This window comes from Pleurodeles waltl, chromosome 3_1 (assembly GCF_031143425.1).
Source record: "Pleurodeles waltl isolate 20211129_DDA chromosome 3_1, aPleWal1.hap1.20221129, whole genome shotgun sequence".
NCBI classification, from domain to species: Eukaryota; Metazoa; Chordata; class Amphibia; order Caudata; family Salamandridae; genus Pleurodeles; species Pleurodeles waltl.
The window spans coordinates 633,190,950-633,204,685 of NC_090440.1; the positions used below are offsets into that span (position 1 = coordinate 633,190,950).

At 39.4% G+C, this 13,736-nt stretch overlaps 1 protein-coding gene across 1 annotated transcript in view; it reads left to right on the forward strand.

Annotated features, from left to right (window-relative positions):
• Positions 1–13,736, forward strand: part of LOC138284404 (mucin-5B-like) — a 528,306-nt gene that overhangs the window by 494,695 nt on the left and 19,875 nt on the right. The window contains exons 39-40 of the mRNA XM_069223140.1: positions 1,405–1,500; positions 3,965–4,093. Coding sequence (XP_069079241.1) covers positions 1,405–1,500; positions 3,965–4,093 — 225 coding nt within the window. The remainder of the gene's footprint in view (positions 1–1,404; positions 1,501–3,964; positions 4,094–13,736) is intronic.

The window sequence follows — 13,736 nt, forward strand, 5'->3', positions numbered from 1 at the left end:
AAATATGTTAACTACATACAGTTCGCCTGCATGACCCCTAGCCAGTCACTTAACTAGTGATTAGTAGTTTTAATCTTACCTGTAAGAGATTCTTAGTTTGTTTCACATTTGATTACTTCACTTTTATCTCCGAAACTGATGTCTCCTTTTTGTATCTTCTTCAGTAGAAATGATCTTGTTTTTACTCTCTTCTCCTTCTAGGTACTCTTTCTCTGTTCGCTATACTGCAGAGTGTTTCCACTCTACCCAAAGTATTCACATGTGCACTTTATCTCTGTTAACGTTCCTCATAAGCATTTTCCCCTGTTCCACGGCTTCATCTCAACTCACATAATTTCTCCTAATGCTACTACTTATTTACAGATGCAGTTCTTACAACCACCCATACCTAGCCATTAACACAGAATACAGTGGTTACCACAAAGACAGACCTCCACAAAATTGATGGCCCTCTTACAAATATTAAACATCAGTGTTATGTTTAAAAAGGGTTGCAAACAATTAATTTAAATCAAATTCACTCAACACTCCTGTAATTGGGTTCTTTCTGCTCTATACTCCTGGGCTAGTGTGCATGATGTCACAGCTTGGCCTCTTAACACTGCAATCCCTTCAGTTCTCCTGTATGGTCTGAAGCCAGTTATGCCTCCCACCTATGCAGCTAGGCTCAATCATGCATCATAACCTTCCACTCAAAGTGAATAAACCTAATCTTGCCTATTTGAAGGCAGTCATTTCTAACATACAGTTGATTTTTAAGTCTTGTTTTGCCCTTCTAAATGCATTTTATCATTAGTAGTAATCTTAGACTTCAATGATGCATATCTCATTTTGGGACTTTGAAACCATAAATATTTTGCTAATATGTAAATTGGATTAGAACACAATTAAGAAAGTCTCATAGTTGCCATACAAAGTTGTGATCGGTTTATAATCTGGCACTGATCACATTTTATCACACTTCTGAAATCAATTATTTTATCTTGGAAATGGACTAATACAGCATTTGTATATTGTTAATATATACATAATAATGTCATAAATAAGATTTATAAGTGTGTAATTTATGAATTGTATCAATTGTTAATTAGAAATAAAAGCTTACTTGGCTTTAAACAAGCAAAGTTTCTCTTCCATAAACCATTCTAGTAGACATTATTCTGTGATACTAAATGTGGAAACATTCGGCCCAGTTCACTTCTATGTCTTTAAATCAAGTTAATAAATATCAGCTTCTTCATGTTTTAATATTTTGTAAATAATTCCTTTACTTAAAATGCAAATATCAGGCCTCAAAAGGTTCAAGCGTTGTTTTATGTCAATTGGCATTGCTTGCAAATAAATATTTGATGTTGTTTGTTCATTTAGACTGCAATGAATTAATGTGTATTCTCCTTATCCAAGGGTTATACATATGTGGATGCTGTAGGGCAATGCTGTGGCGTGTGCAAGCAAACAGCATGTGTGGTTTCCTTGCCATCTGGTGTGATCACAATTCTGGTAAAGTTATTACCATTTATTTATAAAATAATTTCTGTATAACAACATTTTGGTAGATGTACGCTTTCTTATATTTCTTAAATCAAAATTAATAATGATTTTAAATGCTATAGAGGCATTATGTAAAGGTATGTTACTGCACAGCACGTATCTCAGTATCATCAGTTGCTTCATGTCACTGAGTAAGGCACTGGAACTCCTGACATCTACTTCCTATATGCAGAAGAAAATATAGAATACTGCTTTTTGCGTAATGATAGCTTTTATTTATACAGAAATCAGGAGCCATGAAACAACATTGTTGATAGGTTTTTCCAGAAATTATATTGCCAGTGCACCATGTTCCACTTCCCCACAGTCTTTGTGAAAAACTGCTAAATATGGGGTGCTTCAGCCATGAGCCACTCCTCTGATAGCACAAACAGAAGTAGCATTGAATAGCAACATTCACTCCACCGACCTCAAGGCACCCCTATCCTATGTCTTACAAAGGCCATCAATCAGAGCACTTACTTTGCTGAATGTCCTATTTAAAGGATTCAACACCAGCTTTACCAAACAACACTATGGATGTATCAAAAGAGTGATTTCCATCATTTACCTACATTAGTCTCAGTCATATAACTGCTTGTTATCTCTAAACCACTCTGTACAGCCTAAAATGGCTCTAAACCTTGCCTCTTAATATTGCCATCCTTTCAGCTCTCCAGTATGGTCTGAAGCCAGTTATGCCTCCCACCTACGCAGCTAGGCTCAATCTTGCATCATGCAACTTTTAAATCATGTAGAACAAGTCCTGATCACACGTGCAACCTAATATTAAGTCTGGTTTTCACAAAAGAACCATAGCCTCTACTTAAATTTCAATTCACTTCCATACCCCTCATAATTGTTTCCTCAAAACCATTTTTGGAACGTACCTTTATTTTTAGGTTGAAAGCCTGTGCACTCACAACATACATACGGCCATATAGCAGACATACACAACTTTCAGCTACATGAGAATTACCAAAACCAATATACTCAGAAAACTTATTCAGTTTTGAATTTTAGATGTGTATTAAAATGGCACACCACCACTATATTGCCTTCATACCATTGCCCTATTAAATCACCTCTGCTACTTTACTTAACCACTACATTCCCAACCACTACATCCTGTGACCACTGTCTCGACCCAGTTGAGTAAAGTAAATTATTTTGGGATCTGTGGTACTTAATTAATAAAAACAAATTGTACAACTTTGGGGATCAAGGATACTAAAAACTCAATTAAATCAAACTAAATGTTAACAGAACAATTGTGGGAAAAGTTTATTGTTTAAAATACATTAAAATAAAATGATTACAATTAATATTATGAAATTATTAATGAAAGAGAAGGACGTCATGACAAAGACTAATTAAAAACACATATGTTACATTCATAAATGTAAACTTAGGAAACAAAAAGATAAGTTAACCATAACATGTAGGAAAATATAAATATAGTATAGAGAAAGGTAAAAGTTAAGGTATTATTGTAAAATCATTATGAACTGAATCTGCAAATTAATAGGTCAGGACTATTTTATTACAAAAATAATTTAATTGCACCTTTGTTCAATAAACAAAATAGATAAGCATTAGGTTAATAAATAATGTATTTTGTATGTGTTTCCCTTGTGTTACACATAAAGAAATTAAATTAAAATAGTGATACGTTGAGAAATAAATTACATTTATTCATAGGTTAGGGATGTTAAGAGAATTAATCAAAAAAAATAAAAGTCACTAAAAAGAAAAGGATTACCTTTATAATAACAATTAGAAAGCAAATCATTAGGAATAAAAATTAATGTAAAAAGTAGGTTAGTAGTAAGAATTATGTAATGGCATTTGAAGGAATGAAAAAAGACATAAACATTACTGTGATAATGCTATTACAATTAATGTAATAGAGCTGATGTAGTAGGATAGTTTAGCATTGTTACATAAAAACAATTAAACAGTGTACAGGGCATTTCACAAAATGGAAGAAGCAAAATGTCATGCCTACAAAGCAACACAGACTAAGACACACAAGTATTACAAATTCAAAACACATAAATGTATACACAAAGTCAAAAATAATATGGAGGGAGGAAAGTAATTTGCTGACCAAACACTAAAAAAGCAAAAGTCACAGAATGCTCATGCATAACCATATTAGCCTTTGAAAGGAGCATGCTTAGGAAGCAGAGGGGAAAGAAAGGTCTACAAAATGCAGTGCTTGTTGTGTCATCGGTTTAACATCAGTGTAACTGTAAAAGTGAAAAAGATGCACTCTGGAGTATTTTGTGAAGATGCAAATGAAAACAACCTGGAAAAATAAAATATTAAACTCCTATAAATTTCTCTTAAAAAAACAGATAATTTTTTACAGTGATTTCAGTAATTTCTCTAGCAGAGTTCTGTAAAACATTTTTCTTATTTCTTCCTCTAGCCTAATTCTGTCTACCAAGAACCAGGCAACAACTGCACACTATACAAATGTATCCACAGCAATGGCCAGCTGACCATCACTACCGCAGAGGTGTCATGTCCTGACTTCAATCCTGACAACTGCCTCCCAGTGAGTACCGCTGATATATCTGATGTAACATGAACATGGGGTATAAAGACAATGCTATGACCAACATTCAGAATAGGAGGTTCATGAATGTTAGGCATCTGCTATCAGGAAATGTTCCTGAGTACTGTTCCTAACATTTCCTTATACAGCAATTTGGTTTGTATTCATTAAATATCTAGGCTCTTATGCAACAGTATCCATCACCGTTCTTCAGCACCTCCAAAATGCTCCCTCCCCCCCCCCACACAGGAGAAATTTGCAACCTGAGCTGGAATATGGATTGTTGGTTTCCTAGATAAAGAAGGTACATTTTGTTACGTTTTGTGCTCCACCCCATCACATGCAACACCCTCAAGGTGGTTGATAGAATTCAGGGTGTGAATTTGGGTCTAGTGTTAGGAAACAAAGGCCTGAAATTAAAATCAAATCTGTAAGTCTGCCATAGACATGAAGACATTTTACAATCTCTCTGCCCATCATTGTTCAAATACTACTAGGGAGGTTCATAGAAGTCCCAAGGCTATGTGCCAATCCAGTTCTTCACTTCTTTTCTGAGAGTGACCATCCATCCATGGGATCAGATGGGATTCCAGCCTATGTGCCCATTAAATTCTTAGCTTCTCTGCAGATAGGAGGCTATACTGTTGGAACATTAGATGTGTATCCAAGTTATTTACCAGTTTGCCCTGTGGTCACTCTTTTGAGATGAGTCACATCTTTGCAGGTGCCAGAGGACAAGCATTGATTGTGGCCTCTAAATTAAGGGACTAAGGGCCATATGTACAAACACATTTTCCCATAGACACAGAATGGGTAAAACCCTTTGGTACATCTGGCCCCAAATGTGCCATTTAGGTATTAAAAGAGAACAAGGACTTTGTGCCATTGAATTCTTGTTAAGTGGCTGGTGAAACCATTAGAGGACAACAGGTTAAGGGATACACTCTCTGTGTCCATTAATTCATTGGTCTCTCTGTTGAGATGTATCGGAACTCTTAGGGATGAAGTTACGTCCTGCATCTCTGCCCAGCTAATCCCTAACCTCTCTCTAGATATGTGTCACCCTTTAAGATGACAAAGCGGGCTAAGGACTTTTTTTCACTGTCAATTGAATTCTAGGCCTCTCTATTGACAGGCATGCCGTTAAGGGATCACTAGGATATTAAGCTTTTGTGTCCTTTAGTTTTTGTTTGCACTGCTTGGAGATCATTCTAAGAGATCGGAGGTCTGTGTTCACTGGCCATTAAATCTGTAGCTCTTATGTTGAGGTATTTACTCCTCATAAGGATCAGTGGGTGGTCAAAACTCTTTGCCTACTGCTCAGTTAATCCTTGACCTCTTTTCTGAGTGGGCCTAATAAAGTTTGTAGGTATAGGAAGCTAGCCTTTTGAAGAGGTGGGGCTGGGAGGCAGACAAATGGAGACTGATTGGGAGGCGGCAAAGGGAGAATGTATAATTAGATAGTGAGCAGGTGTAAGTAGTGAAATTGAAACAAAGACGCGGGGAGGGAAAAAGAGAAGTTGAGCAGTAATGGTATAAAAGCAGGAAAAGGGACATGTAGAAATAGAAAGAATTGCAAGGAGAAGTTGGGTGGCAGTACAACGGGCTATGAAAGCAGAATGACATGAAAAAGTAATTGACCGTGGAGAAGAGAAGTGTATTAGGCAAAGGTGCACGGATACAGGAGATTGGTCACATCTTCTGTAAGAGAAGGGGACTGAACTTGAAAAGGGAGGGGCAAGTGCATGAAATGGGCCCAAAAGCAGAAACATGAAACTAGGGGTCTGATTAAGAGTCTGGCGGTCACACTGCCAGGGTATCACCGTCTCTGCCAGGATCGGTGATCCTGACGGGTTGACAGCGGTTGCAGATCACAATCAGCCAGGGCGGCGCTGCATGTAGCACCTCCCTGCTGATTACGACCAGGTTCTCCGCCAGCCTTTTCATGGTGGCTTCACCATGAAAAGGCTGGTGGTGATCAGGTGCAGGGGGTCACAGGAAAGCACCTGGCCCCTGCATTACCTATGCATTTAGCTGGTGCCCTCTGCGGGCAGCAGCATTGCCTCCAGCTCAATTATGAGTCTACAACAATGCTGCCGCTACTTTCCCACTGGTCTGACTGGCAAAAATCTTGGTTTCGGCCCATCTGCCCAGCGGGAAAGGCACAATTGGTCTGGCAGAGAGGTCACCACTACCGTGGTGGCCACCCTGTCAGGAGTTTGCCAGACCTGTGTTCCTGTCTGCCAAACTCGTAATTATTTCCTAGGTGTTTCCATCACATAAGCGGGGCTGACAGATATTTCTATCATCTCTGGAAGGATATACAGGGAATACCTCACTGCTAATAGAAGGACAGATCTATGGGAGATGTTCATGATATGCTTAAAAAAACGACCCTCAAGATATTTTGAATAGAACTCCAAGTCTCCTTGAAAGCAAAGGAGAATCTATCACTGACAAAAATATATTGTGCTGTCATGTAACCCTAAAAATAACCACAATGATTACTAACTTAAATTAAATTATTTTAATTGCCACAGCTGGCCTTTACATGGAAAACACATATAGACAGTTAAGCTTTCTTATTTAAAGCAACTCTGTACATCACTTATAGCATACATCTGCATTGGGTTTTTAAAACCATTTGTATGTCTGTCTTTAGCCAAGACCTTCTGATTTCACTAAATTATGTCTAGAATATACTTATGTCTAGAGACCTGTAGACAGCCCTCTTTATCCAGTAGTTTGTTTTCGTATCATTCACATTTCATTTTCTCCCATTGCAACATTCGGTATGGGGCAGTGGGCCAGCCCATTTTATCCACTGGCTACCTTAACCATGAGAAACAGCATCATGCTCTTTCACAAGGAGAACATCTATACACAAAGTAGTTTCCTCCATTGTCAGGGACTATGATGGCAATGCATTACTTTTTTCAGACCAAATACATGTTTTTTGTTATTAGCAATGATTTTGTCATTACTGACAAGGGCCTGGCAGCCCACCCAACAATAAAGGTTTGGAAAAACCATGTCAAATCAAACCAAACGGATAAAGCTAGAATAATGGTACCAATGTTACCAGCATTGTGAGGGCGAAATGTGCCAAAAATATTGAGTGTTCCTCTTATAGCGTGTGTTAATGTATTAAAAACAAGTCTATTAAAATATTAGAATTGTTATCAACACAGGGTATTTCAGGCAGCCTCAATATCGTCGATGCTTTCCACACATACAAGAAGGATTAATGAGTAGAAGATATTATGAGCTCCATTGCCCACAGTGGCCCATGCTTATGATTGTATGAATCAAAATAAACTTCCTAATGATGGCACACCTCGATATGATAATGGCACACTTTGATACACGCAGTTGCTACATGATCATGGTCAGATGCATTGACCATGTTGCCGGACAGGCCCAAAAAAAGATTGGTTCATAAGATGCCCGGACTGAGATCAAATAAACATGGTCTGTTTCAGTGGTAAATGGAGCCCATGGTATGTTCAGATTAGGTGATTGACAGGTATGCAATACACCGCACTTTAAGGGGGAGGACTCTGACAATACAAAAACTTCTGGTCCTCATTTATCCTCTAAAGAAGAGGTAAAAAGACTGTCTCAGTCACTGCATGTGGTGTGAGATCACTATTTTATGGAAGCTGAGTTTAATGGAGAAAAATGACCAGTATGGTTTGGGTTTTTAAAACATACGAAAAGTGTGCTTTTTTTTAGAAATATGTGTTATGAATGTAATCAGGAATATAAACTCTTTGTATTTGTCTTAGAGTGATTATGTTCATACCCGATTAGGAAGTACAGTCAGTCTAATGTTTTCTATCCCTTCTACAGTTCACACACAAACATGATGGAAGTAGGTGGTAGAAGGAATACACCGGTGTAGGTCAGGTACTGAAGAATGTCTACGAACCTTTGGGTATAATGGATACATTAGGGAGGAAGGATCCTGATACCTTCTTCCTGTTGATTTTTAATCCTGTGGAAGTAAGGTATATATCAGAATAAAAGTACTGAACATCTCTGCTATCCACAATTTTAACATAAAAAACCCAAACAAGAGTGTACGGTGAGCCCCCCTAGCAACATCTCTTTGATGGCAAGGGATGGCCAGTGGAAGAGATGTGTCACCTACTGAGGGTGAAGGGCTTATGTCCTATTCAGGTTTTGAATAGAAGTCAGTCACAATATCTAAAAGGAGAGCTGGTAATATCTTCTTTGCTCCATTATACTTAGCAATAGTACCTGCTTATGTTCACAAACTTTACTACAAACCATTCAGATATGGCTGCCCATGTATGTACATGCAAGTGCACACAGTCATGCATACATAGAAATCTTGAAATGTTTTTCTTATACTTTAAAAAATAGTTTAAAGGAAAGAAGCACTGATCTACTCTATAGCTTGTCAGTCAAAGCAAGGCATTTCATCTTTGTAAATTTGTAGCACTTCTTATGCTCTCTGCCATACCTTGCACATCTCTACCCCCTCGCCTGACAGCAACGGAAGCTGGACTTACACATATTTTGTAATGTGAACACCCGATTTGGGCTTTTGCAATGCACTGAATGTGGCAGGTGTCCCAGGCAGCAGTCTGTGCAAGTTCAACCACCTGCCTAGTGTCCCACTACCCTGAAATTGTGTGCACAATGCACCAAGTTTACTCTGTTGCAAAATATTTGGTTGCCTTCCAAGGTCATGCAGTCTAGCTTCTATGTGCAAGCATATGCCAACCTTGCATTCTGCATGTGCCTACTTTGCTCCTTCTCAGCCCTGCAAGTATGCTTTCAATACATATCATTAGAACATTTCTCATTAATTTTCAACTGCAGTGGCATTCCCCTAACCCCTAGCTCTGGCGCATGTCTTCTCCAGTGTCGTGCTCTGCCCTTTGTTCCTTTTCTCAAAACTTAAGTCCTCCCTCATGACATCTTGCATGAAGTGAAAAGCATTTTTTTTTGTGCTGTTTCTTGGCACTGTTTGCTTCACTCTTCACGTCCTGTATGTATCCAAATCCTGACCAGGTTTCTAACTGCTCTTGTCGTGTATTTTGCCATTTTTGTAGCAGACTTTACACATATTACCTTATTCCAAACACACGGTGTGCACACACACAACTTACACTCACACTATCCCTCTCCCTGCAGCCTCTTTCCAAAGTAGAACTGGCTTTGTTTTCATTTCCAGTTTACCAGTCTTTAAAGTAATGATCCCCTTTGAAGGTTGAGCGTTAGCGTTCGGCCTGCTGTATACTAAAGTATACAATAGAGTGAGTTCCAGCGTTTTGATTTGTTAGTTGCAGTGTCCTTCAAAAATTCTTGCTTGCTAGTGGTCAGTTCTGCCTCTTTGTCCTGCCTGTTTTCACTTTGGGAGCAGCACAATATATTGGCCTGTTTGCCTTGCACTGTGGGTGTGTGTTCAGTCCCTCCTCCCCACCAGCTCCCTCTGTAAACATAAACCAACATCAGAGGGGGGCTTATCCAGGGCCAGCTTGCTCTCCCTCTCTTCCTCTTGTTATTTTCAGTCTGTGTGGCAATAAAAGTCCAGTCAGTAATTTACAACGCTGTGAGCTCTAACTCGAGCAAACACAAGACTATTGCATTCCAAATGCTTGTCTGTCATTGAGGAGCTTTCCGGAGGGATGTTAGGGAGAGCATATATTGCAGTTTCAATTGCAGACTCTGTTGTATGTAAGAAACAAAGATTTTTTTTGTTTGAAATGATTGTACGGTGTGTTTTCCTCCAATTTTTTTAGGGAGGCTAGGGTTCTGCTTTGCAGTGCAGCAAATGTGTTAATTTATTTTTTGCAAATAATTATTTTTATTGCAGCCTCGACTTCAGTTTCAACTTTTAAAAAACATATCTCTTTTGTGGTATTTTATGACCACTAATGCCTGTCTATAATGACTCTACGGAAAATGCTGTGTGCGTCGGCATTTGGGATATCTAGGAGGATTAATGCACACAAGAGACCCAATAAGAGGAGGGGAAAGGAGGCACGTGATATATGTGTCCGTGCTCCAACACACGCATGTATGCACAGGGGCCATATGCCCTTCTGATTCCCTCGTCACCCTTATGACGCTTTGTTTACGCTAGCATTTGCCAGAAAAGAGCCTCATTACGTGTAAGTCTGGGTGGCTCTGTTATGTCTGGCAGGGATGCAGCTGGTGATGCAGGGCTGGCGGCTCCGTGAGCTGAGCTTCCTAATACTTTGCGTTAAGCAGCACTACACGGTCTTCCGAAATGCAAAATCACACGGTCTGCAGCAGCTTTGCTTCGGATTAGTCCCTGACCTCTCCTCCTCCTTTTATTAGCTGGATTCTGCAGTTTGCCTAGATTTACTCGCATGCCGGCACACTGTGCATTAGGCCATATCTGCTCGCCAGCTTCATGTTTCTTCCATAAAGCTATTAGGTTTTTTACGAGCCACAACATTGTTTCCGATTGACTAATGCTCCTTGGAAAATAAAGGGTTTCCCAGAGCTAGCCAGTTAAGAGTTAACTAACATAAGAGGGCCCGATTCGCTTCAGTCAACTACCACCCATTTCAAGATAGGTCTGCCCTTTATATGTGTAAAGAGGCACTTAAAAATGATAACGCAATCTACGAACAGGAACTGTAAGCCTAATGCGGTTTTCGCTGCTAGGTGGTGCCACGTTTTCCAAATTTGCCTTCTAAACTAACAGCACTTTGCGTTCTGGGATTTGTAGTTTGCATTTTTGCAATATAAAACAAGATATAGAAATTACAACATGCAAAGTTTGTTGGCCACAAAGCCAGGCCTGGGTAAAGGTGCTCCTGATGAAATTATAGAAATTGGAAAGTACACTTACTGTTACTGCAGCACATTTATTTTAGTAATATCCTGCATAATTTTTTAGAAGGTTCCCTTCCTAAAACCACGCTTTTCCTTATGATGCCTGGGGAAAATGGTTAATGCGGTGTGGGGCCCTCTGGACACTACCTTCGCATTTTCAGGTACAGCAAGAACCTGGTTATAAGTATAAAAAAGCAAACTCACTCAGCCACAGTGCTTAATGTGTGCTTGTTGTTTCCGGTGCTGAGCACCGGCACTTATTTTTCAGGGCCGGCGCTTAGTCTTCTGCCTCAAGCATTTACTGCGAGAAAAGGCATGTTTGGGAAAGACGGAGGAAGGAAAAAATGAAAAAGTGTCACAATGAGAGAAAGCAGAAAACTGCGGGAGTTAGCTGAAGGGGCAGGGAGTGGCTTTAAATGGATTAAAGAGGCCCCAGATTGCTTCGGGATTACGGTGCTTCAGTATTCCATGTTCACACATTAAATTGCAGCAGCCGCATGTTTAAAAGCAGGGCTTTGGGCACGGCACCTTTTTATTTACAAATTAAGCACTGCTCAGCCACAGAGAAAACATCGTATCTTCCCTTTAATCAACCGGGTTTTTTTTTGCTCCAACTCCAGTCCTAGAATGCTCTGGAGAAAATCTCACATTTCCCGGGCATTGTGAATCAGTTAGCACCTCCCAAAACCACGGTGATTGCTATCTTCACAGCTCATGAAAAAGCGAAAATTGAAAAGCCTAGGAATATCATTTTCAGTCATGCATTTAAGAAAAGAGCTATGTTCTAAAGGAGCACAGCATCGACCCTTAATAAATGCCTAGAGCCAGACTGGAAACTAAAATCAGCCCTAGAAAAAATCTTCAAACCATCCCCATGGGGATGTGAGTGGGCCATGACAGCCTGCTCTGTTTAGCAAGCGTGTAGCCAGAAAAATAAAATACCTCCCACTTTGACCCTACACCATATGACACATAGGGTCTTATTTACAAAGATAAACTTACACTTTTGAATACATTTACGACTGTTTGCTATTTACTAAAGGATTTACAGTAGAAGTTTTAGGAGTGCAGTCTCAACGCAGAAAAAGATAGGCCTTTTTATGAGCGGAGACTGCATTCCTAAAGATACTACTCGTAAATCCCTTTCTGAATAACACACAATCATAAACTTACACAAAAGTGTAAGTTTACCTTTGTGAATCAAGCCCTGAGTGATTGAGGGGAGTGAGCCTGACACTCCTTAGATTACTTTCTTGAGAAAATGCTGAAAACACTGTGGCCAAATCGTGCATTTTACAGCTGCATTCTCAGTGAATTTCCTCATCCATCAATATCTCCATCATCCTCTCTGTCCTTCCATCCCTCATCCAACCTTCCTACTTTGATCCACCCATCATTCCCTCAATCAACCCACCCACCAATCCTATCTGTCCATCCGTCCATCTCGTCATCCTTCCTTTTTTCCATTCGCCCTTCCATCCATTCATTCTTACTTCTCTACATTCATTGCTTCTATTTATCCATCCCTACCTCTCTCATCAATCCATCCTCTTTATTTCTCACATCCAACCATCATCCTTACTCCTCCCAATTCATCCATCAAACTTACAGCACTTCATCCTCTTTATATCATGGAATCGTTCAGTTCATCCATCCAGGCACCTCTCCTACCCCATCCATCCCTTCATTCTTTAGCCACGTCAGTCACACAAATCAGCCACCCATTTCTCCATCATCCCATTCATTCATGCACCTCTCCATTCATCCATCTCTCCATCAATTCTGCATTCCTTCTTCCTTCCCTTTCATTCCTTTTTTAATTAGTTGTTTACTGATCATGTCTTTGGTGTGTGTTGTACTCACTTCTCTTTTATGCTGGCAGTGCTTAATTTGGGCCGGTGTGTTCCATTGCAGGGCACAAACAATTTCTGTTAAAGGGCCATCAGTTATTTTTCTGCCTCACTGATTTACTGTAAGCAAAATAAAAAATATTGTATTAGAAATACAAACTCTAACATGTGAAAATGTCCTTTTGCTCCAAACTATAAACAAGCTGCCAGGCTGGAAGTTTAAACAGGATGTTATCATGTTGCAGAATTTTTTTTTGCACACAAGGACACGTATCACTCTTTCCTCCTAAACACTGAAATACAGCAAATTAACCTGAAAAAAGAATGCAGGGGAGACAAAAGTTTAACATGAAAAACAAAAATACAGATCAGAAACATTAGTATGTGTTCATTAAAGGGCATCATCACCCAGATGAAAGAGTGCAAATGACTGGCTTGCTCTGTAGACAACAGCAACGTTATCAGATGCTATAAAACTTTGTGGAGTGAATCACGCCTAAACAGTGTAAATTTGAGCCAATCACCAGCTGGGACACACCAGTAAAACAACATGTAAACATAAAGATAAAAGACACAATTGTATTATTATGCAGGCATTAGCTTTAAAAAAATATTTTCCGTGTGGCCAATGTGCTATGTGGTTTGACTATAGCTTTTAAGTGGAAATCGTGTATTTTGTGAGCACATCTTTGTCTTCAGTAATCACAACGTTAGCATGCTTCAGTTAAGCTTTGTCCAATTAAACACTGCCATATAGCAACATTTTCATTTTTTGCTACAGATAGGGGAAGAAGGTACATGGAAGTGCTTTAGTTTCATGCAGGGCCACAGGAATTATATGGCAGGAAAAGACGAAATTATGAGGCAGGGTTGACCAATTTATGTGGCAAGAAAAATCTGGTTATGAATTTACAATGCCAGTAGCTCTAAGTCAAGAAAATGCGAGACCTATT